Source organism: Myxocyprinus asiaticus, chromosome 18 (genome assembly GCF_019703515.2).
Source record: "Myxocyprinus asiaticus isolate MX2 ecotype Aquarium Trade chromosome 18, UBuf_Myxa_2, whole genome shotgun sequence".
NCBI classification, from domain to species: domain Eukaryota; kingdom Metazoa; phylum Chordata; class Actinopteri; order Cypriniformes; family Catostomidae; genus Myxocyprinus; species Myxocyprinus asiaticus.
Genome location: NC_059361.1, coordinates 13183919 through 13207725, shown reverse-complemented (window position 1 = coordinate 13207725; position 23807 = coordinate 13183919). Strand labels below are relative to the sequence as shown.

General features: G+C 39.0%; 1 protein-coding gene across 2 annotated transcripts in view; it reads right to left on the bottom strand.

Annotated features, from left to right (window-relative positions):
* ppp1r37 (protein phosphatase 1, regulatory subunit 37) overlaps nucleotides 1-23416 on the bottom strand; it is a 78040-nt gene extending 54624 nt beyond the window's left edge. For both annotated transcript variants that reach the window (XM_051724226.1, XM_051724227.1), the window contains exon 1: nucleotides 21653-23416. In XM_051724226.1, the coding sequence (XP_051580186.1) occupies nucleotides 21653-22355 (703 nt within the window). In that variant the 5' untranslated portion in view covers nucleotides 22356-23416. The remainder of the gene's footprint in view (nucleotides 1-21652) is intronic.
* Nucleotides 23417-23807: the final 391 nt, after the last annotated feature.

Sequence of the window (23807 nt, the reverse complement as noted above, 5' to 3'; positions counted from 1 at the left end):
GGAGTTTGGCGCGAGCCTCTGCTGACGGTGTACATATCAGAGTGTTTGAGAAGCGCTTCACACCATCTTCCAGATAGGATCTGCTTTTGTTGACATCCGCGTTGCGGCTCAGTGATGCTTGGAGTTCAACTGAATGATATAAGTGTGCCGTTGATGGTGTTTACATACAATATTTGCTTAAAATTAAAATATGATTGGAATTTTAAGTGCACAATAATCGCGGTTCTCTCAAATAACAGCAATCAGACAATAATTTTATTGTCATGGTTTAAAGGCCTAGAGTTAAGGATAATAATGTATTAGGCTACATTATGTTAACATGACCTCGATCAGATGCCTTTTAGAGGGATATACTGATGCCTTCACTTCAACATGGTAACACATGGATATTTAACAAATAAATAGAATAAATAACTACAACATCTTACTGCACAAAACTATAAAAGTAAGAAAAGTAAGAAAGGCTCCAATACAGAGCGGCACAAAAACCACTTATGCGCATCCTGTATGCAGAATGATGCGGTTCAATGTAACCGAAGTATTTCAGGGCTTTCCTTGCTGCGCATTCAAAAGCGCAGCTCTGCAAGATAATATTGCAGGTAAACATCTAGTTCACGACATCAAGCTGTTTAAACCTTTCTCAGTGAAACTACAGTATTTAAGCAGTGTCAGACAGAATCTGCATAACACTTTAATCTCTCCACAGCACCTCACAAATACGGTAATATTACCCAAAGCAGAGGATTTCATATTTGACAGTGATAATCTTGAAATGTATAGTTGATGCCTCACTTTGCTGTAACAACAACTCATAAAAACACTTAACCTAAAGCATTAAAGAGACTAAACTTCTTGCAGAGGGTTTTCCATGCTGACTGTTATTCACTGTTAACCCCAGCAAGCTATCATTATGCAACAACGCTCTCTAACAGTTGCGTTTCTTTTTATTTATTTTTTTTGTACGTTTTTTTGGGGGATTTTTCCCCTTTTTCTCCCAATTTGGAATGCCCGATTCCCAATGCGCTCTAAGTCCTCGTGGTCGCATAGTGATTCGCCTTAGGCCGGGTGGCGGAGGACGAATCCCAGTTGCCTCCGCGTCTGAGACAGTCAACCCGTGCATCTTATCACGTGGCTTGTTGAGCGCGTTGCCACGGAGACATAGCGTGTGTGGAGGCTTCACGCCATCCACCGCAGCAACCACGTTCAATTCACCATGCGCCCTACCGAGAACATACCACATTATAGCGACCACGAGGAGGTTACCCCATGTGACTCTACCCTCCCTAGCAACCGGGCCAATTTGGTTGCTTAGGAGACCTGGCTGGAGTCACTCAGCACGCCCTGGGATACGAACTAGCGAACTCCAGGGGTGGTAGCCAGCGTATTTTACCACTGAGCTACCCAGGCCCCCAAGAGTTGCATTTCTTCATTAATTTGAGAATTGTGTCTCTCATTAAAACCACCACCACTAAAAAATTAATGTTAGAAGTCGACCCCAATAATCAAGTAGTCAGTTGTCATATGACTAGTCGACCACCTTGGCACATCCCTAATGCAGACTATATATTTACTAATTAAATGCAGCCTTTTGCGATTCACAAAGCTATCGTATGTCTTTAAGAGTCTTTGAATAAAAAGCACAAATCATATAGATACCGAAGCATGTATTGGATAAGTACATCCCTACTCTTTCTGAGAGTAAAGATAGTGACAACACCTTTAAACTGTCTACTGCCATTTGTTAAGGATAATATATAAACAAATGTTGGCAATTAAAGCGAGGTGCTGTCGGCAGACTAGACTTGCCACAATATCATAATTTTCATACCGGTGTGGTATTCATGTTCAAACCGTTATTACCGCTGGTTGGACGCTAAGTGGTAATATGGGTAATTTTCATTAAGCAATAGCCTACACAATAATGCAAGGCAGCTTAATTTCAAACTTCGAACTTTATTTTTTATTTAACAAAAAATTTAAATGAAACTGAAAAAAATGAAGTGCAATTCTAATGTGTTGTTCAACTTTTTGAAAGATGACTTTTCAACAGTTGTGAAGGGAAACATCTCTTTGGCAAGCATTCTCTCCATCATGGGGTACCAGTTGGGTATTTTGTTGTCTAGGCAAATACATCACTTACTGTGGGTTGTTGCGGGTTTAATGTTGGTGTTTTATTACCTTTGATCCCCAGACCCAGTTTAGCTGCTTCGGAAAGGTAATGATTTTGAATGTGTGTGAATAATTCGTTTTGTTCCCTGCTAGGGCTGGGCAATATATGTTCATAATATTTTTATTAAAAAATATCTATACATCACAATATCCAATAACATCGTCAACCCCCCGGCTGAGGGATCGGTGAATATTCCTTCTTTAGTGATTTTGATTTGAAAATTAAATTAATTTATTTAAAAGAAACTTAAACCAAATACATTTCTAAATTCAAACTGCACTTCAAACTAAACGAAAAAGTAATTAAAACTTAAAAATCATATATAAACACCTTTCCATTTGCCGTCATGCAAGTATCCGTCTATGACAACAGGTGGGAAATTACTAATACAAATGAAGATCTAAAAACAAATAAATGTAAACCTAATTATAATGATGATAATAATCATTGAAATATAAATCATGGTTCGAGGTGAACGTGTTTTTGTATTATTTTATGATTTAAATCACAGAAGTATAGGCTATATATAAAGTGAACCTGCAGAGTTGCGCTGACAACAAACTGCTCAGAGGAAATAAAGCGAACTGAACTCAGAGCACCTCCTGAGCTGAGATGGTCTGAGGTCATTTGCAGCATTCTCATAGACGATACTATTCTTGCAAAATAAAATTCACAAGACTGAAACAAAGAAAGAGTAAGAACCCTTTACATTCGCGTGTTCCACGAGACTGCATGCTTCCAAACCAACAGCTCATCAGGCATTCGCATAGACGGCTTTTCTGTCATCTGTTCTTAAAAATATAATAAAGTGTGTTTCTTCAAGTGCATGTCTGTGTGTCTAACAGCATTTCTTGTGTCATTCCGAATCCGAGACGTCTTACAGTTACCCACCATGCACATTATATTTACTACTTGCAATTAAAATTAATCAGACAGAATCAAGCCCCCCGGGGTATAGACAGACACACTTGCACACTAAGGCAAGACTGTACTCCTTTTCCTTCAACAAGCCCAGACAACTGAAAGCTGAAGGCACAAGATAAAATACACTGACTTGCAACTTTGCTAGATCAAATTCACAAGCTATTTTTATATATATATATATATATATATATATATATATACACACACTATATTGCCAAAAGTATTCGCTCATCTGCCTTTAGACGCATATGAACTTAAGTGACATCCCATTCTTAATCCATAGGGTTTAATATGACGTTGGCACACCTTTTGCAGCTATAACAGCTTCAACTCTTCTGGGAAGGCTTTCCACAAGGTTTAGGAGTGTGTTTATGGGAATTTTTGACCATTCTTCCAGAAGCGCATTTGTGAGGTCAGACACTGATGTTGGACGAGAAGGCCTGGCTCGCAGTCTTCGCACTAATTCATCCCAAAGGTGCTCTATCGGGTTGAGGTCAGGACTCTGTGCAGGCCAGTCAAGTTCTTCCACACCAAACTCGCTCATCCATGTCTTTATGGACCTTGCTTTGTGCACTGGTGCGCAGTCATGTTGGAACAGGAAGGGGCCATTCCCAAACTGTTCCCACAAAGTTGGGAGCATGGAATTGTCCAAAATCTCTTGGTATGCTGAAGCATTCAGAGTTCCTTTCACTGGAACTAAGAGGCCAAGCCCAGCTCCTGAAAAACAACCCCACACCATAATTCCCCCTCCACCAAACTTCACAGTTGGCACAATGCAGTCAGACAAGTACCATTCTCCTGGCAACCGCCAAACCCAGACTCGTCCATCAGATTGCCAGATGGAGAAGCGTGATTCGTCACTCCAGAGAACGCATCTCCACTGCTCTAGAGTCCAGTGGCGGCGTGCTTTACACCACTGCATCTGACGCTTTGCATTGCACTTGGTGATGTATGGCTTGGATGCAGCTGCTCGGCCATGGAAACCCATTCCATGAAGCTCTCTACGCACTGTTCTTGAGCTAATCTGAAGGCCACATGAACTTTGGAGGTCTGTAGCGATTGACTCTGCAGAAAGTTGGTGACCTCTGCGCACTATGCGCCTCAGCATCCGCTGACCCCGCTCTGTCATTTTACGTGGCCTACCACTTCGTGGCTGAGTTGCTGTCATTCCCAATCGCTTCCACTTTGTCGTAACACCACTGACAGTTGACTGTGGAATATTTAGTAGCGAGGAAATTTCACGACTGGACTTGTTGCACAGGTGGCATCCTATCACAGTACCACGCTGGAATTCACTGAGCTCCTGAGAGCGGCCCATTCTTTCACAAATGTTTATAGAAGCAGTCTGCATGCCTAGGTGCTTCATTTTATACACCTGTGGCCATGGAAGTGATTGGAACACCTGACTTCAATTATTTGGATGGGTGAGCGAATACTTTTGGCAATATAGTGTATATATATATATATATTTCTAGGATGGACGAAAGAGTTACTGGAACTGTAGTAAATGTTCCAAAGTTTCATAGTGAGCAAAATTTGCACTCAAACCCAAACACATAGACCAAATGTGATGCTGTCCTAAATCACAATCTCCTCTGCAAGCTTCTTACTGGAAAGTCGCTGGGCTCATAAAATTATAAATGAAAGCCATCTGTTTATCTTATCTGTCTGAAATCATTGCTATTGTTATAAGTTTTCAGTCACACTAGAACATCTGACTTTTACAATTACTTTTACAATGTGGAAGGCCAATCATTTGGGTACAAGTATTAGATACGTTCACAGCCTTTTAATATCCATGTTGAGGAAATGACAATTCTGTGGCTTGATTAGTCACCCTCTCTTTGTTTGAGCAATGCACACCAACCTGTCTGATTAGCCATTAAGAAACCATGAAATTATAAAGCATCATAGGATTTCATCTATATGTCTTTAACAAATGTCCATCCAAAGCAAAAAGTAGTTTTTGCGAAATAGTTAAAGCTGTTGGAAGCAATTCTTTGTAATAACAGGAATAAAATGTCCCTACTACCTGCCAGAGATCACTAAAATCGGTGACACAAGACAGTCAGACAAGAAGAAAACTAGAACTGGACTGCAACCCATATGTTTTAGTCAATCAGAAAACAAAAATTGGCTCTCTGGCAATGAGAGGCTGGACTACCTGTTTGTCTGAACAATTAATGACAGGGGGAGTGTTTGGGACAACATAATCACATGGAAATTGACATGCTGCTACTGAATGTTCTGGTACCCTGAAATTAACCCCATTCTGCCAAGTTACAGACTCAGCATCTCCGAACTTTAATTTCATATTTTTGCATTATTTCAAACGTGTTTACCTTTTCTTGTGGCGCTATTAATTCGATTATTTTAAATTAGACTTTGTTTGGAATAATTGAACACATTTTACATGTTATTGTATGCATCACAACCACTTTTTCTATAATTAGCCTATTTAGAAAATGTATTGTTAACAACTCTATGGGAAATTGTAGCACCAAAATTAACAGTAATACCAGTGAAAATCTTCAGCAAACATGAAGCCAGTTCTACTGGCGCATTTCCCACCTACCCCACCCCACCCCACATTGTATGTGGACCTGGAATGTGGAATGGATTCTTTAGTAGATCTCTGTTGTGCTGATTTTTGTTGTGATAGGAGGATATCACATTTCTCAGTCAATTTTAATATTATTGTAATTTAATAATAACAACAATAATAATAAAGCTATATTACACAATAATAAAATTTCAGTCATAATTTCTCAACTTTAAAACCCTCTGGCTGTTATTTTGGCTGAATAATCCAGGAAGAACTTTGAGCTGTGCAAAAAAACAGTAGCTTCATGAGCCGTGTGTGTGCGTGCTGCTATGAGTGTGTGTCAACAACAGAGCAGCAGTCATACACTGGAGTGCCCTGCAAATTCATATGTACATAATATATTATCTTATTAAATGCATCCTTTGCGATTCACAAAACTAATGTATGGCTTCAATGGAATTTGAATATAGTACACAAGTCATATGGACTACTTAAATGGTGGATTTATGCTTCTTTAATGTCATATTGGAGCTTGACAATAACAGCAATGACATACAATACCGAAGCACTGGAAAATGCTCTTCATTAATGCGCTAATGGCCAACAGAGCTATACTTCACTTCTGGGGATGCAGGACTCGACATTAAGCATCGTCATGTGCTTGTCCAAAAATGTTTGAGTCTTAAATTAGTAGTGACATGACAATAATTTTTAAGAGTTTCTAATTTATTTATTTATTTTTGTGAATACGGGACCAGATTTTACATTCACCTAATCAATGATGAGCATGATTCAGAGGTTGCATTTTCCTTCTAAGATTAGGCTACATTTCTGCTTCATTGACTGTTAGGTTTAGGGTTTGGGTTAGGGTGTATAGCTAATAAAATATGCATTCCTGTTGACTGAATTCAATCATTTACAAGTAAAAACAACTTGCTTTTGGAACCACACTGTGGACATTTCACCTGGAGACTGAATTTCACACGTGCCCATATGTTCAACAACACTTTCAGCTTCTTTTGGTAAGAACAGACCGATTTCAGCTAAAGGACTTTCGACCTACTAATATCGAATTTACAGTGAGATCAGTCTGTTTGAGAAAACTGTTTGGAAAATGTTCTTGCAATTCAGTTTGAAAGAAATCACAGAAAAAAGAAAAAAACACTACTGTAAAATGACTGTGCATTCAAGGGGACAGTCAATATTAAACAAGTGAAATGTCGAAAATGTAAACAAATCCATTAATATTTCGATTTCAAATATTAATATTAAATATAAAAACTGATTTCAAAGAGTCCACTGTAGGAATTTGCGTACGAGGCCTTGGGGGTCAAAAGCAAACACAATGGAGAGCTTTGCTATACCCTCAGAGACAACATGGGGCCGTAACATCAGAGTGATACTTTCAAAAAATAGATCTTCACACAACCTCATGCCAGCTGACCTCAAAGTCATTCACGCAGCAGTGCCATGGTCATGGGGGACAGTGTGTGTGTGTGCGTGTGTTAAGAGAGAGACTAACACACCCACAATCCTACCATGACCTTTCTGTGTAACTAAAACACCTCAAAGAGGACCTGGATGAAACCTTCATCACTATGAAAAGCCTATGGAATAACAGACAAGTTTTCCTTAGGGAGACCAGATTAGATTCAAAGGATTAATTGCATGTTACATGTGGTTAGAAAACAATAGGTTTTTCACAGTGGCAGACCAAAATTTTCTCAAGTAAAAGCCAATTCAGTCAATATATCCTTTTCCATGAACAGGCATCGTTACACATTTAGTAACTAAGTTGTGATCTCAGTGGAATCTTAAAATGTGCACAGTGGCTATCACGATTGTGGGAAGCATGTTTGTGTCATGTGGCAGATGATTTCTTAATGATTTAGACAGGGAACCTGGTTAATGATTAATCAGCCTGCTAGACATGAACTGTGAGTGATATATACTCTACAGAAGCCCCGGGCAATGTCTAGAAACATCCAAAACCAGGGATAAAATTGATTGGTTACAGCAGCTGATGTCTGATGAATTTTAAATATTGTCTGCTTCAAATACTACAGATGCAAAATTAGATGGGTGCAATGCTGCCCAACTGTTCAGTGAATGGAAATCTCCAGTTTCTTGCTAAGGCAAAAAATAATATATATATATATATATATATATATATACATACAGTGCATCCGGAAAGTATTCACAGCACTTTTTCCGCATTTTGTTATGTTACAACCTTATTCCAAAATTGATAAAATTCATTATTTTGCTTAAAATTCTACAAACAATACCCCATAATGACAACGTGAAAGAAGTTTGTTTGAAATCTTTACAAATTTATTAAAAAAATATTTATTAAAAAAATAAAAAACAAATCACATGTACACAAGTATTCACAGCCTTTGCTCAATACTTTGTTGAAGCTTCTTTGGCTCCAATTACAGCCTCAAGTCTTTTTGAGTATGATGCTACAAGCTTGGCACACCTATTTTTGGGCAGTTTCTCCTATTCTTCTTTGCAGGACCTCTCAAGCTCCATCAGGTTGGATGGGGATCGTCGATGCACAGCCATTCTCAGATCTCTCCAGAGATGTTTAATTGGGTTCAAGACTGGGCTCTGGCTGGGCCACTCAAGGACATTCACAGAGTTGTCCCATAGCCACTCTTTTGTTTTCTTGGCTGTGTGCTTAGGGTCGTTGTCCTGTTGGAAGATGAACCTTCGCCCCAGTCTGATGTCCAGAGCGCTCTGGAGCAGGTTTTCATCAAGGATGTCTCTGTACATTGCTGCATTCATCTTTCCCTCAATCCTGACTAGTCTCCCAATTCCTGCCGCTGAAAAACATCCCCACAGCATGATGCTGCCACCACCATGCTTCACTGTAGGGATGGTATTGGCCAGATGATGAGCGATGCCTGGTTTCTTCCAGACATGGCGCTTGCCATTCAGGCCAAAGAGTTCAATCTTTGTTTCATCAGACCAGAGAATTTTGTTTCTCATGGTCTGAGAGTCCTTCAGGTGCCTTTTGGCAAACTCCAGGCGGGCTGTCATGTGCCTTTTGCTGAGGAGTGGCTTCCGTCTGGCCACTCTACCATACAGGCCTGATTGGTGGAGTGCTGCAGAGATGGTTGTTCTTCTGGAAGTTTCTCCTGTCTCCACAGAGAAACGCTGGAGCTCAGTCAGAGTGACCATCGGGTTTTTGGTCACCTCCCTGACTAAGGCCCTTCTCCCCCGATCGCTCAGTTTGGCCAGGTGGCCAGCTCTAGGAAGAGTCCTGGTGGTTCCAAACTTCTTCCATTTACGGATGATGGAGGCCACTGTGCTCATTGGGACCTTCAATGCAGCAGAAATTTTTCTGTACCCTTCCCCAGATCTGTGCCTCGATACAATCCTGTCTCGGAGGTCTACAGACAATTCCTTGGACTTCATGGCTTGGTTTGTGCTCTGACATGCACTGTTAACTGTGGGACCTTATATAGACAGGTGTGTGCCTTTCCAAATCATGTCCAATCAACTGAATTTACCACAGGTGGACTCCAATCAAGTTGTAGAAACATCTCAAGGATGATCAGTGGAAACAGGATGCACCTGAGCTTAATTTTGAGTGTCATGGCAAAGGCTGTGAATACTTATGTACATGTGATTTGTTTAATTTTTTATTTTTAATAAATTTGCAAAGATTTCAAACAAACTTCTTTCACGTTGCCATTATGGGGTATTGTTTGTAGAATTTTAAGCAAAATAATGAATTTTATCAATTTTGGAATAAGGCTGTAACATAACAAAATGTGGAAAAAGTGAAGCGCTGTGAATACTTTCCGGACACACTGTACACACACACACACACACACACACACACACACACAGAGTACTGTGCAAAAGTTTTAGGCTAAGATGTTTCACAAAAACATTTATCTTAAGATGGTTATTTGTATCTTCAGCTTTAGTGTCAATAGGAAAAATACATTTTAGACTCCCAAACATTACTTTTGCTAATAGAAAAGATTAGAACAGAAGAACAGGGTGCTCTGCAAGAGATGGCATTGCCCCCACAGAGCCCCCCACTGAACATCGAGTCAGTCTGGGATTACATGAAGAAACAGAAGCAATTGAGACAGCCTAAACAGATAGAAGAACTGTGGTGAATTCTCCAAGAAGCTTGGTACATCCTATCTGCCAACAACCAAGAAAAACTGTGTCCAGGTGTGCCTAGGAGAATTGAGGCTGTTTTAAAGGCAAAGGTGACAACACCAAATATTTAGCTTTTTTTTTTTTTATGTTTACTGGACTTTGTATGATGTTAATTGATAAATGAAAACTATTTATGGCATTATTTTTGAAGACATCCTCACTATGCAAAATTACAAGTGCCTAAAACTTTAGCAGAGTACTGTGTGTGTGTGTGTGTGTGTGTGTGTGTGTATGTATATATATATATATATATATATATATATATATACACACACACACACACACACACACAGACACACACACACACACACACACACAGTTGAAGTCAGAAGTTTACATATGCCTTAGCCAAATACATTTAAACTCAGTTTTTCACAATTCCTGACATTTAATCGTAGAAAACATTCCCTGTCTTATGTCAGTATGTCAGTAAGGACTTTATTTTAAGAATGTGAAATGTCAGAATAATAGCAGAGAGAATGATTTATTTCAGCTCTTATTTATTTTATCACATTCCCAGTGGGTCAGAAGTTTACAGTTGTGCTCAAAATTTTGCATACCCTGGCAGAAATTGTGAAATTTTGGATACTGAGCCATGAGGAGCAGAAAGAACTGTCAAAAGACCTGCGTAACAAGGTAATGGAACTTTATAAAGATGGAAAAGGATATAAAAAGATATCCAAAGCCTTGAAAATGCCAGGCAGTACTGTTCAATCACTTATTAAGAAGTGGAAAATTCGAGGATCTCTTGATACCAAGCCACGGTCAGGTAGACCAAGAAAGATTTCAGCCACAACTGCCAGAAGAATTGTTCAGGATACAAAGAAAAACCCACAGGGAAATACAAGCTGCTCTGGAAAAAGATGGTGTGGTTGTTTCAAGGAGCACAATATAACGATACTTGAACAAAAATGAGCTGCATAGTCGAGTTGCCAGAAAGAAGCCTTTACTGCACCAATGCCACAAAAAAGCCCGGTTACAATATGCCCGACAACACCTTGACACACTTCACAGCTTCTGGCACACTGTAATTTGGAGTGATGAGACCAAAATAGAGCTTTATGGTCACAACCATAAGTGCTATGTTTGGAGAGGGGTCAACAAGGCCTATAGTGAAAAGAATACCATCCCCACTGTGAAGCATGGTGGTGGCTCACTGATGTTTTGGGGTGTGTGAGCTCTAACGGAACGGGGAATCTTGTGAAAATTGATGGCAAGATGAATGCAGCAAGTTATCAGAAAATACTGGCAGACAATTTGCATTCTTCTGCACGAAAGCTGCGCATGGGACGCTCTTGGACTTTCCAGCACGACAATAACCCGAAGCACAAGGCCAAGTTGACCCTCCAGTAGTTACAGCAGAAAAAGGTGAAGGTTCTGGAGTGGCCATCAGAGTCTCCTGACCTTAATATTATCGAGCCACTCTGGGGAAATCTCAAACGTGCGGTTCATGCAAGATGACCAAAGACTTTGCATGACCTGGAGGCATTTTGCCAAGATGAATGGGCAGCTATACCACCTGCAAGAATTTGGGGTCTCATAGACATCTATTACAAAAGGCGCAGCTGTAAATACCTAAAGAACTGAGATCTGGGAATCCCAAAATGTTGAACCAAATTTTCAAAGGATCTCAACACTCCACTCTCATATAGGTCACCGAGTGTATTAACCTCCCACACAACCCACTCTGACCAGCAGAAAGGGGTCTTATTAATACATAATTTTGGGTTCAGCCATATGCTCAAGCAACATTTAAATAAATGTCCGAATTAAACACTCTGGACACTTTTGTCCATACCGAGTGAAGTTTGATAGAAAGGCTTTGCAATGGCAAAATAGGGGCAAGAACTTCCTGTTCAATACAGAACCAGGGAGGGGCTCTCTCAGGTGGAAGTGACCAATGAGCCAAATGTCTAAGACTGAATGCATAATAATAAAAAAATCTTGTGTAGGCCTAGCCCCCCTTTGTCAATCGGCCCGACAGTGAAGCTTTTAAACGGATCGTGTATCGGTCCGATGAGCCCGAACCAAATCCGATACTGTGTGTTAGTCATGTTCGTTACTGTCAAGCTCAAAAAATTACATAAAAGAACCATAAAAACACAAAGTAGTTCATATGACTCGTGCATTTTATTCAAAGCCAATTGAAGATGTGCAATAGCTCTGTGAATCACCAAAGGCTGTGTTTAATAAGTAAATATATAAAATGCACGCGCAGCTCCAGCGCGTCATTGAATGGCGCTGTGCTGTTTACACACACACTCGTGGCTATTTTTAGCCTCACGCGGTGTGCAATATTTGAACGCTACTCACGAACAACATCTCAGATGTAGATGCTCAATAGTTCGGTTCACCTATAATATGCATTTAGAATGGCACTGGAGGTGCATTTTTTTTTCTTTTTTACCAGAATTTGAATAAGTGAATTAAACTACTGTGAACTTGCCTACAAACAGACACAATTACAGGACTTCCTGAAGAGTTCAGAATGTCATAGTAAAAGTGTGAGGGTTTAAAAGATAAAGGTGCACGATTGAAATATATTACTATTATAATATATTATTATTATTATCATTTGTTTACAAATTATAATATTTAAGTTGAATGTGTTCCAAAAAATAACTGTGTGAATGAAAAGTGAGCTGATATCTTACAACTAAATTGAACAAAAAAGAGATCTGAATCCTTTAAAGTCCAGATACAAGTAAAAAAAAACAAAAAAACAAACTGATGACTTAAACTGGAATTACTGTTAATTTTGCTGTTATATTATCCAGTATACTAGTTAAAGTTTTTAATCAATACATTTATATTGAAATAATGTGCAGTTAAGAGGTTTGTGTTTCTATGCATATTAAAGAGCACACCCAATTAGTTCCACACAATAATGTAAAGATATTCTAAACTGATTATGCAAAAAACAACAACACTGGTATCGGATCGGGATCGGCCGATACTGAGATTTCCGATATCGGAATCGGAAGGAAAAAAGTGGTATCGGTGCACCGCTAGTCAAAATTAACTAATTAAATCACACAAATTTGCTGGGAATAAAATACCCTAATACTCAATGCCCTGTTTGTGCCACTGGAAGGCGCCTGGCTGAAAAGTCATTACCGGGCAGTACGCTGTCAGAGCCAAAGCTTCGGATTTAGACCAATTCACTCTGTATCCGAGAACTTAGAAAAGGAATTAATAATTCTGTGGAGGCAAGGCATAGATCTAGTAGGGTCGGAGACAAATAATAAAATATCATCTGCATTAAGCAAAAGCTTTTGGAAAAAAGCGGCTTTTTTCTTTTCGCGGCTGCTAATGGTTCCAGGGCAAGACAGAACAATAATGGGGAAAGAGGGCAACCTGCCGGGTGCAGGGTAGGGAGGGTTACTTTTTAAATGTATTCCATTACAGATTACAGAATACATGCTGTAAAATGTAATTTGTAACGTATTCCGTTAAGATTACTCAAGGTCAGTAATGTATTATAAATACTTTGAAATACTTCTTCAGCACTGGTAGATTTTTTCACTTGTTTTGACTATAAAAATTCTGCCAGTACAGTAAGACAAAACACACATTAAAAATACATTCTTTGAAAAACCTAAATATCTTATGCAGTGTTGTTTCTAAAACAAGATAAATCAAATTGATCTTGTTTTAAGGATTTTTAGATATTTTTTACAGGAAAACAACACAAACATTATCATCAAGAATACGATTGTTGCCCTAATATCAAAGGTCTAACTAGGAAAAAAGAAATTATGATCCAACGTGAATTTTCTTGATAAAAAAATATGATCGTGCATGGTAACGTGCATGTAAAATGGCTAGAAAGCTGACAATTTACACAAGGTTTATTTCTATTTCTTCTGCTCTTAACTTACTTCAAACTTACTTCTCAGTCTGCTCGTATGATTGTAACACATCATAAGAAAGTGTTTCACCGCTGTTCAAATGCACGTTGGATCGCATCATTTATATGTATAAATGTTTTCCATCTGAAAGGACTAAATATTAAATGAAACAAATGACAATAACATGCAAAGTATTCTCTTCAGTACTCAAAATACTATTTGAATGTAAATGTATTCTAAGTACCAATGATTTAAATTGTAACTGTAGTGGAATACAGTTACTTATATATTGTATTTTAAATACGTATTTCCGTTACATGTATTTCGTCACTCCCCAACCCTGGCCGGGTGCCCCTATCCAGAGTAAAATAGTCTGAAATGAATCCATTTGTTTGTACTGCTGCTACCGGGTGTCTATAATGTAACTTAATCCAACCAATAAAAGTATTCACGAACCCGTACATTTCCTTAAAAAGATAATCCGATACTACCATATCAAATGCTTTGTCATCAAGTGAGATGGCAGCGACCGGAGTCTGATCATTCACCACTGACCACATGATATTGATGAAACGCCTAATGTTATCAGAAGAGCTACGGCCCCGAATAAACCCCACCTGATCTATATGTATAAGAGATGTTATAACTTAATTGGTTAGCCAAAATTTTTGACAATATTTTAACGTCTAGCTGGATTAGGTAAATTGGATGGTAACTCTTACACTCGCTTGGATCTTTGTCCTTTATAAGAATCAGACTGATCTGGGCTTGCATCATGGTTGGTGGAAGCTTTCCATTCTTTAATGATTCCGTATAAACTTCTAACAAAAGTGGAGCCAATTCTGTAGCATAAGATCTAAAAAATTCTGCGGCAAAGCCATCTGGCCCCGGAGCCTGTAGGCAAGGCCTTACTTACCTCGCCAAGCTCCTCCAAGGTTATCTCAGAATCAAGAGAATTTCTTTGGTCAGCCATCAGTTTAGGAAGTTCTAATGGTTCCACAAAGTTTCTAATATCCTCATCAGTAGACAAAGATGTGGAACTATAAAGCTCAAGATAGAATTCTTCAAAAGCATTATTAATATCAGTGGCCAAGGTAAATATTTCACCACTAGTAGATTTCACTGAGGAAATGGTGGTAAAAGACTCTCTCTGTTTTATATATCTAGCCAGATGTTTTCCTGCCTTGTCCCCCGACTCAAAGTATGACTGTCTTGCCCTGAATAGCCAAAACTCCACCTTCCGCGACAAAATAGTATTATATCTGTATTTCAATTGAGTCAATTCTCTGAGGCCATCAGACAACATTCGGCACTTCAGCTCTGCCTCGGCACTTTTAATATTCCCTTCTATTCTCCTGCTTTGGATTTTTTGGTGAATGAGGCATACTGTATGATCCGGCCCCTAAGAACCACCTTAAGTGCCTCCCAAGCCACGCCCACAGAGGATACTGAGGACCAGTTGGTCTCCATATAAAAATTGATTTCAGCCTTTAACATTTGTTGGAATTCAGGATTTTGCAAAAGGGATACATTAAAGCGGCAACTATATGATTTCCTTTTCTCCATATGTGGCAACACCTCTAAACAAACCAGGGTGTTATCTGAGACTAAAATGTTTCCAATTGAGCAATTACCAACAGATGAAATGAGGGACTTATTCTAGAATAAATCTTATGGACTGATGAAAAAAAATGCAAAGTCCCAACCAGATGGGTTCAAAAGTCTCCAAATATCTGTAAGACCAAGATTTTTACACGTTTTTAAGCGTCAATGTTGCCCCAGGGGGCTTATACACATTTGCTTCACTATGATCGAGGACTGAGTCCATCAAAAGATTAAAGTCTCCTCCCAATATTATATGATGAGGGGTGCCAGCAGCTTGCAACATCCCTTCAAGATCTATAAAAAAGCCCTGATCATTAACGTTAGGTGCGTAAATATTAGCCAAAATAAGACTCTGACCCTGAATTTCTGCTAAAACAATAATGACTCTTCCTAATTTATCTTTAATCTGTTTGAGACATTTGAAATGTAGATGCTTACTTATCAGTGTAATGATTCCCCTGCTCTTACTTGAGCCAGCACTAAAGAAAACATGTCCACCCCATCTCTTTCCAAATTTTTCAGCTTCCTGCGGGGAAAGATGCGTTTCTTGAAGAAACACTATATAATATTTCTTACGCTTAAGAGAAATAAACGTCCTTCTTTTTATGGGGTGCCCCAACCGATTCACATTCCACGTGGAGAGACAATCCACTCATATTAACATTTGACATTTTTACATAATAGAAAAAATAGATTGTGTGTCAGAAACAAAATTATAAAGACCACATTCCAACATTAGTGCAACAATCAAACCCCAAACTTACCCCGGAACCAAACAAACAGAAAAAAGAAAAATGTGCGCATTAACCCTGCGCACGACAGCGCCAACTGGCATCCATCCCTCTAAACTCAAACAGTCCATGTACGACTACGAGCCCCCGCGACAACTTTGCCTTTGGAGCACTCAAGTCTGGTGTTTCTATACAAATTTTGTGAGACAGAATTACACAACAAAAGATATTCTCTAAAAAAAACTCCAGCCAATACGCGGAATAAACACAAAGAACGTGTAGATTCATCCACATGACTGTCCCGAAGGTGTGTTCCTCCACAAAACAAACTCCAGCCGCTAAGCGGAACCAGCACACACAAAAAAGGGCACTCAGTTTCCTCAGACAGTCAAACGAATGTTCAATGAGCCAGCCCATTCGGCTGCTACATGAGTGCAACAAATGACCTAATCACTCCAATGACTTGCAAGAAATACTCCACAAAATGAACTCCAGCCAATAGGAGGCATAAGCACAAAGAAAGTGCAGATTCATCCACAAACTGTCCCAAAGGAGTGTTACTTCACAAAACAAACCTCGGACAGTAGAAACCGGTCCACTCGGCTGCAATGTGAGTACCACAAAATAACTTACTCCATTGACTTTATGATGGACATCGCTTGCTGGGGACATGTGAATGTTTTAAGGCCAACCTTAGCATCTATTCTCAATTTGTCTGGGAACATCAGTGCAAAAGCGACCTACCGTTGATGTAAGAGTTTCTTGCATTCCTTGAATCGATCACATTTCTCTTTTGTCGAATTCGCAAAGTCTGGGAACAAGAAAATACTGTGGTTCTTACCTTCGTTTATTCCTCGCCTCGCGTAACACAAGATCTTTATTGGATGATCTTAGAAAATTGGCCAGAATTGATCGGGGCCCGTGTCCCTTGCGGATTACCGAGCCAGAACCCTGTGAGCTCGCTTGATTTCCAGCTTATGGCCTGTTATGTCAAGCAGACTCAGAAAAAGCTCGTCCAGGAATTTCACCATATCCAGACACTCTTCGGCCTCATGAATTCCAACAATACGGACGTTATTCCACCAGCTACAGTTCTACAAGTTTTCCAACTTCACCCAGGCATGCTCCAAATCCACCTTGGTCTCTAACAGATTAACAGACAATTCCCTCTCCGATGACTCCAGATAATCGATCCGTTTCTCGACATCCCCCACTCTTGTGACTACCTCCGTGAATTTAGTCTCCATGGCAGTGATTGATCGACGTATTACAGCAAGATCCTCCAAGTCAGCAATGACCTTCATCAGCATTGCCGACATGTTCAACATTTCGCCGAAAATTCCCTAATTTCACCGACCAAATCGACTTCAGGGCTCAGAGCCTCTGGGGGGGGGGGGGTTCAGCTTGAGCATGTAAGTGTCTTTTAATGTCTCCAGAGCCCGAGGATTTTGAATTCTTTGACATATTGTCCTCCTAGAACAGTTTTGGAACAGAGTGTATCAAATCTCACTGGTCTATGGCATTAATAGTCTTAAAACTAGCAAAGTGCGCAGAGCTTGCCGTTCACACGTCCTAACCTCGCATGGCATCACGTGACTCCAAATAATAAATGTTTAAGATTTTGCACTATAGGTCACAAATCAAATAAGGAAATTTGTGACATTGGCAATGTTAACACCTTTTTTTTGCACAAAATGTAATTTCCTTGCTTCCTTGAAGCATAGGTGAATCACACAAGATGCTCTTTGGAACATTTTCAAATCATGCTGGGAAAACATTTACAGTTGAAGTCAGAAGTTTACATACACTTCAGCTGAAGTAATTAAAACTAATTTTTTTAACCACTCCACAGATTTAACATTAGCAAACTATAGTTTTGGCAAGAAGTTTAGGACATCTCCTTTGTGCATGATGAGAAATTTTTCCAACAATTGTTTACAGACAGATTATTTCACTTTAATTGACTGTATCACAATTCCAGTGGGTCAGAAGTTTACACACTTTAAACTAAGTTAACTGTGCCTTTAAACAGCTTTGACAATTCCAGAAAATTATGTCAAGCCTTTAGACAATTAAGCAATTAGCTTCTGATAGGAGGTTTACTGAATTGAAGGTGTACCAGTGATGTAATTTAAGGCCTACCTTCAAACTCAGTGCCTCTTTGCTTGATATCATGGGAAAATCTAAAGAAATCAGCTCAAAGAAAAGAAAATTGTGGACCTCCACAAGTCTGGTTCATCCTTTGGAGCAATTTCCAAATGCCTGAAGGTACCACGTTCATCTGTACAAACAATAGTATGCAAGTATGAACACCATGGGACCACGCAGCCACCATAACACTCAGGAAGGAGATGCATTCTGTCCCCTAGAGATGAACGTAGTTTGGTGCAAAAAGTGAAAATCAATCCCAGAACAACAGCAAAGGACCTTGTGAAGATGCTGGAGGAAACAGGTAGACAAGTATCTATATCCACAGTAAAACGAGTCCTATATCAACATAACCTGAAAGGCTGCTCAGCAAGGAAGAAGCCACTGCTCCAAAATCACCATAAAAAAGACAGACTACAGTTTGTAAGTGCACATGGGACAAAGACCTTACTTTCTGGAGGAATGTCATCTGGTCTAATGAAACAAAAATGTAACTGTTTGGCCATAATGACCATCGTTATGTTTGGAGGAAAAAGGGTGAGGCTTGCAAGTTGCCTGGGCACAGGCAACTAGAAAATCAGGTTAAAATTAATTAAATCTATTCCAACCAAGTTCAGAACTAATGTTAATAATAATCAGATCAGTGTTAACTGTATAAACATAACACATAAGTGATTCAAATAACCAGTTACTCAGTTACAGCATTGCAATTCACAATTCACCCCCAGCAACTTCAAGTAGGCAACATTTATTCCAAGGACAGCCCCACTGAAGTCACTAGGTCTATGATGCACAATGTTATCAGAGCAGGATTGGGATCGCTGGAACTCTCCAGGAACACTATTACTTGGAAATGATCCAGCAACCTTCGTTCTAGCTCATAAGATGTTTAAACATTAAGCTATCACCACAAATACACTGTGATAGCTGGACCTGGATCCCTTAAAGGAATAGTTCACCCAAAAATGAAAATTCTCTCATCATTTACTCACCCCCATGCCATCCCAGATGTGAATGACTTTCTTTCTTCTGCAGAACACAAATTAAGATTTGTAGAAGAATATTTAAACTCTGTAGGTCTGTACAGTGCAAGTGAATGGGTGCCAAAATGTTGACACTCCATAAAGTACATAAAGGCAGCATAAAAGTAATCCATAAGACTCCAGTGGTTAAATCCATAGGTTCAGAATTGATATGATAGGTGTGGGTGAGAAACAGATCAATATTTAAGTCAATTTTTGCCAGAAATTCTTCTCCCTGCCAAGAATTTTTTAGTAAAATATTTACAAAATATTGATCTGATTCACACCCACACCTATCAAATCACTTCTGAAGACATTGATTTAACCACTGGAGTTGTATGGATTACTTTTATGCTGACCTATGTGATTTTTGGAGCTTCAAAATTTTGGCACCCATTCACTTGTATTGAATGGACTAAAAGAGCTGAGAAATCCTTCTAAAAATCTTCATTTGTGTTCTGCTGAAGAAAGAAAGTCATACACATCAGGGATGGCATAAGGGTGAATAAATGAGAGAATTTTCATTTTTGATTGAACTAGTCCTTATACAGTTTAACTTACATAAACTGTATAACCAATGCAATTCCAAACACTCTTTTCAAAGAAAACGGATTAGGCTATTTAATGAATGCTAAGTAGATTGGTTATATCGAAATAGGCAACACTTTATAATAACATTTATTAACAACATTAATAAACACTATTACATTAACAACCTTTAAGCACTGTATAAATGTACATTTATACAGTTACACATATTTGAATGTACATTAATTACAGATCTGTTAAGCACCATATAATGCTATGACTAATTATTGTAAATTATATAAACTGTTACACCTAAAATATTCCAGAAGTAGGTCCATTTGACTGCCAGACAAAAGACAAACCAGGGGTCTATATAGGACTGGCAAATGTCTCCCAGTGTTTTCTACTAGCCCAATGTTAGTTTATTAACTCTAACATGTATTTTTTAAAACATTTAATAGGCTCTGGAAAGAAGCAATGAGTGAGTCGATCTAATTTTTGTTTAAAAAAAAAATAAAAATAAAAATATTGAAAAGGGGGTCCCTGCAAATACTGAGGACATCTGACTTTGTATATAAAGTCTGGCATCAACTCACAATCTTTATCTAAAAGTAAAAAGGTAGCATTTTTTGAGAAGGCAGCTGACCTTGATGCAAACACTCCTATCTTTTCAATGTTATTTTCATGATTTCTACAAGCAATAAAATTGGAAATAAAAGCAGTATTTTAGGGGGAAATTAGGGCCCTAATGTGTTGAAAAAAAGAACGTTCTTTGTTCAATGCTAGTTAAGCTCAATCGACAGTGTTTATGGCATTATTAGGCTAATACAAAAAAATTACTGACTCGTTTAAAAGTCCCTCGTTAAAAACAAAAACAAAAAAAACACTTGGTTACAGTAAAGTACTTACAATGGAAGTGAATGGGGCCAGTCCATAAATGTTAAAATACAGACAGATGTAAATAATGTTTACATCTTGTAGCAATACTTTGAAACTATGTCTTATTTTATTGTTTATTGACTGACCCTATTCACTTATTGTAAGTGCTTCACTGTAACTGCGATTTTTTATTTATTTATTTTTTTATTTAACTTGTATTGAACCCAAGACATTCCTTTAAAACTAACTTTAGGTCACTAAATTCACAGAAGAACTTTGTGTTTGAGGTCGCAGACAAAAACATCAAATCTAATGTAAACTTGTACATTGAATCTTTTAAAACACCACTATAGTGTGAGACCAAAATGTAAACAAAACCAAGCTGTCAGACAAAATGTTTTGTTTGAAACATCTTGACCTGTGTGCAAGGACATTCCCTGCAGGCTATATTGAGACACATGCCAAAACCTTTGGCCTAGAAGAAAGCAAAGAATGTGATTTTATATTTCTGCTGGCTCACAAACATCTGATCGTGACTGGACACACTGCAGCCTAACCAGCAGAATAACATACTTGGTTGCTTGCTGGGTCACTGTATTTTACACGAGATGAGCAGTATACGAGATGCTGATTTCTAAGAATTTCTGTTTACTCAACACTGTCTGGAAGGGTTACAGAGGTTTCCCTTTATCTATCCAGTTGCCAAAGGCTCAGATGGATAGTAAGAGATCTCTGTAGAACCGTGTTGTTTTGGAGGCGTTGAATGACCCTGCAGGACTTGGGGATCAAATGTCATTTGGATCACGGGAGTCTTTCAGTAAAACTGCTGCTGTTCATGCTCTCTCTCTCCAAGTGTAACAGAACCCCTGTTCAAAGCCTTGCCTTCAGCTCAGCCAGAAGTAAATAGTCTTACCAGAGTATAATTACACAAAACTTTTAGAGTGAAGACACAAAACAAGCCACAGGAGATGAGCTCTGCATTCGGGATGCAACTCAATATTTGATGGTTCAATGTGCTGACAAAATGACTAAATAGCTCTGAAATACTGTAAAGGTCCACTTACCGTGTCTCCAAGGGTCCTTAGGCTCAACCGCACCTGAGACGATGTCCTTGTCCGAAGGAAAGGTCACCCTCTTTGACCCATGCTTAATCCCAGCTCCCTCCCCTGGAGTGGAAGCAGGAGAAACATCCTCCATGCCGGGAGTGCTCATGGGCACGTCATCGCTACTTTCTTCTGAAGGTTTCTGTGAATGCAGTTCTATGAACGTTTCTAAGATTAGGGATTTATCGCAACTAGAGGCACTGTCATCACTTTCAGTGGCCGTCTGGACCGCTGGCTCCATCTCCAAAATGCCATTTTCATCCAGACTTAAATCCACACCGATATCCATTTCACCATCATCATCACCCCCATCTCGAACCGTGCATTTGGTCACTGGTGGTTCCTCAACCTTCACATTGCTTTTACTTTGTTGCTGGTCTGCGCTAGAACCATTTAAAGGGCCAGCCCACTCTGCAGCTGATGCAATGGATCCATTGTTTTTAATATGCAGTGCTTTGATGTCAGTGGAAACCTGAATATCCTCATCCTTAGCATGGACGTCTTTTAACCTCACTAGGACAGCAGCCTCTGTGGTAGCATCCCTTTCCCCCTGGTCACCATCCATCAGCATGAGACCGTCATGGGGAAAGATTTCATCCACGGGGTGTGATGTAGTGTTTGTCATAGCATTGCACAAATCTACAGCTTGCTCCTCGCAATTCATTTTCTCATTTCCAGAGAGCTGGAGCACACCACTGTCTGTCACACACTTAAGTCGAAGTAAGTTCCTTCAACCACCTAGACTGCGGTTTAATCCTTTGAAACTCAGGGAGAAACAGTTCAATATCTCCTTGCCAAGTGCATCGCACACAAAGTTCACATGACGGCAGAAATCACTGCTTTTAGTAGGGCATCAACATATATTTCCTAAATGTTTGGTGACTGCCCTTGCACTTCACTTAATATTAATTTCATTATTTTAAGGGCTACATCAGACAAATCCCCCTCACCTATGTTTGAAATCTCTCCTGTAGCTTCTATGTCTAATCCTGTCCTGCAGTTTAGGGTGTAGGTACCTGCAACATCTGTCACAAAGTTAAAGTCAAACTGAATCAGTGTTAGCCACATTAAAAGAGAATATCTGACCTGGGCATCATGTTGACATTATCGAAAACAATGTGTCTTTAGGGTCCCTGTCCACCATCAATAGTACTGTTACTCTTATCAAGATCAAGAACAAGTTAAAGAATTTACATAAATATTTAAAGCACACAAAATAAAGACATCAGACAATACATCAGACTGGTGTGTTAAAATGATGATGATAATTATAATCGGTCTTTCACCACTGGCCTGCTCTCGTGCGCCAACACATGTGCGTTTACAAATAAAGTAATACAAAAACCGACGCTTAGGCTAAAGATATAAAGTGCGATATCATGTTTAAATTTATAGTCGTGTCTTTACATTGTCAAGACCAAAAATCCTTACATTTCACTTTCGGTGTGTCATATACGCATCGCAGCTCTGAACATAAATAAAAAACAGGCGTCACACTCCGGAGTTCTTATCCTCAAAACTCGCCACAAACGGCCTCGTTCGCACCCCGTAAACACTCTGTTCTGACCGCCTTGTATGAATGTTGTTGAACAGATCGTGAAGAAATAAAATAAATAAATATGGAAAAATTGGCCCCGGTGCAGCTTCAGTCCGGACCGACTGTCTGTTGACTGTTCAGAGTTACGTCATCAACTCGTATTGGATACACACAGGAGATTTCAGCTGCAGCACTTTCAACGCTTGAACTGTGTGGCATTATTTTTTTTTTTTTATTTTTTTTTATATATATATATAGTTTTTTTTTTTTTTTTTTTTTTTTCCTGAATGATACTTAGAAAGTCGTTTGTGTCCTTTGTGTGTGTGTGTGTGTGTGTGTGTGTGTGTGTGTGTGTGTGTGTGGTTAGATTATTATTCTTTTTTCTTTTTTCTTTTTTTCCGCAACGTAAATGTCAGGGATTTTCCGCGGTTATTGTTTATAGTAAATTAGTATCAATAATTTGACGAATCAGATCGGCGATGACGTTTGAATTTCCAAACAGTTGTCACGCTGTATGGTTTATGACGTGTTTCATACTGAAGAAAATAAACAAATGAATAAATATAAATCCTGAATTTT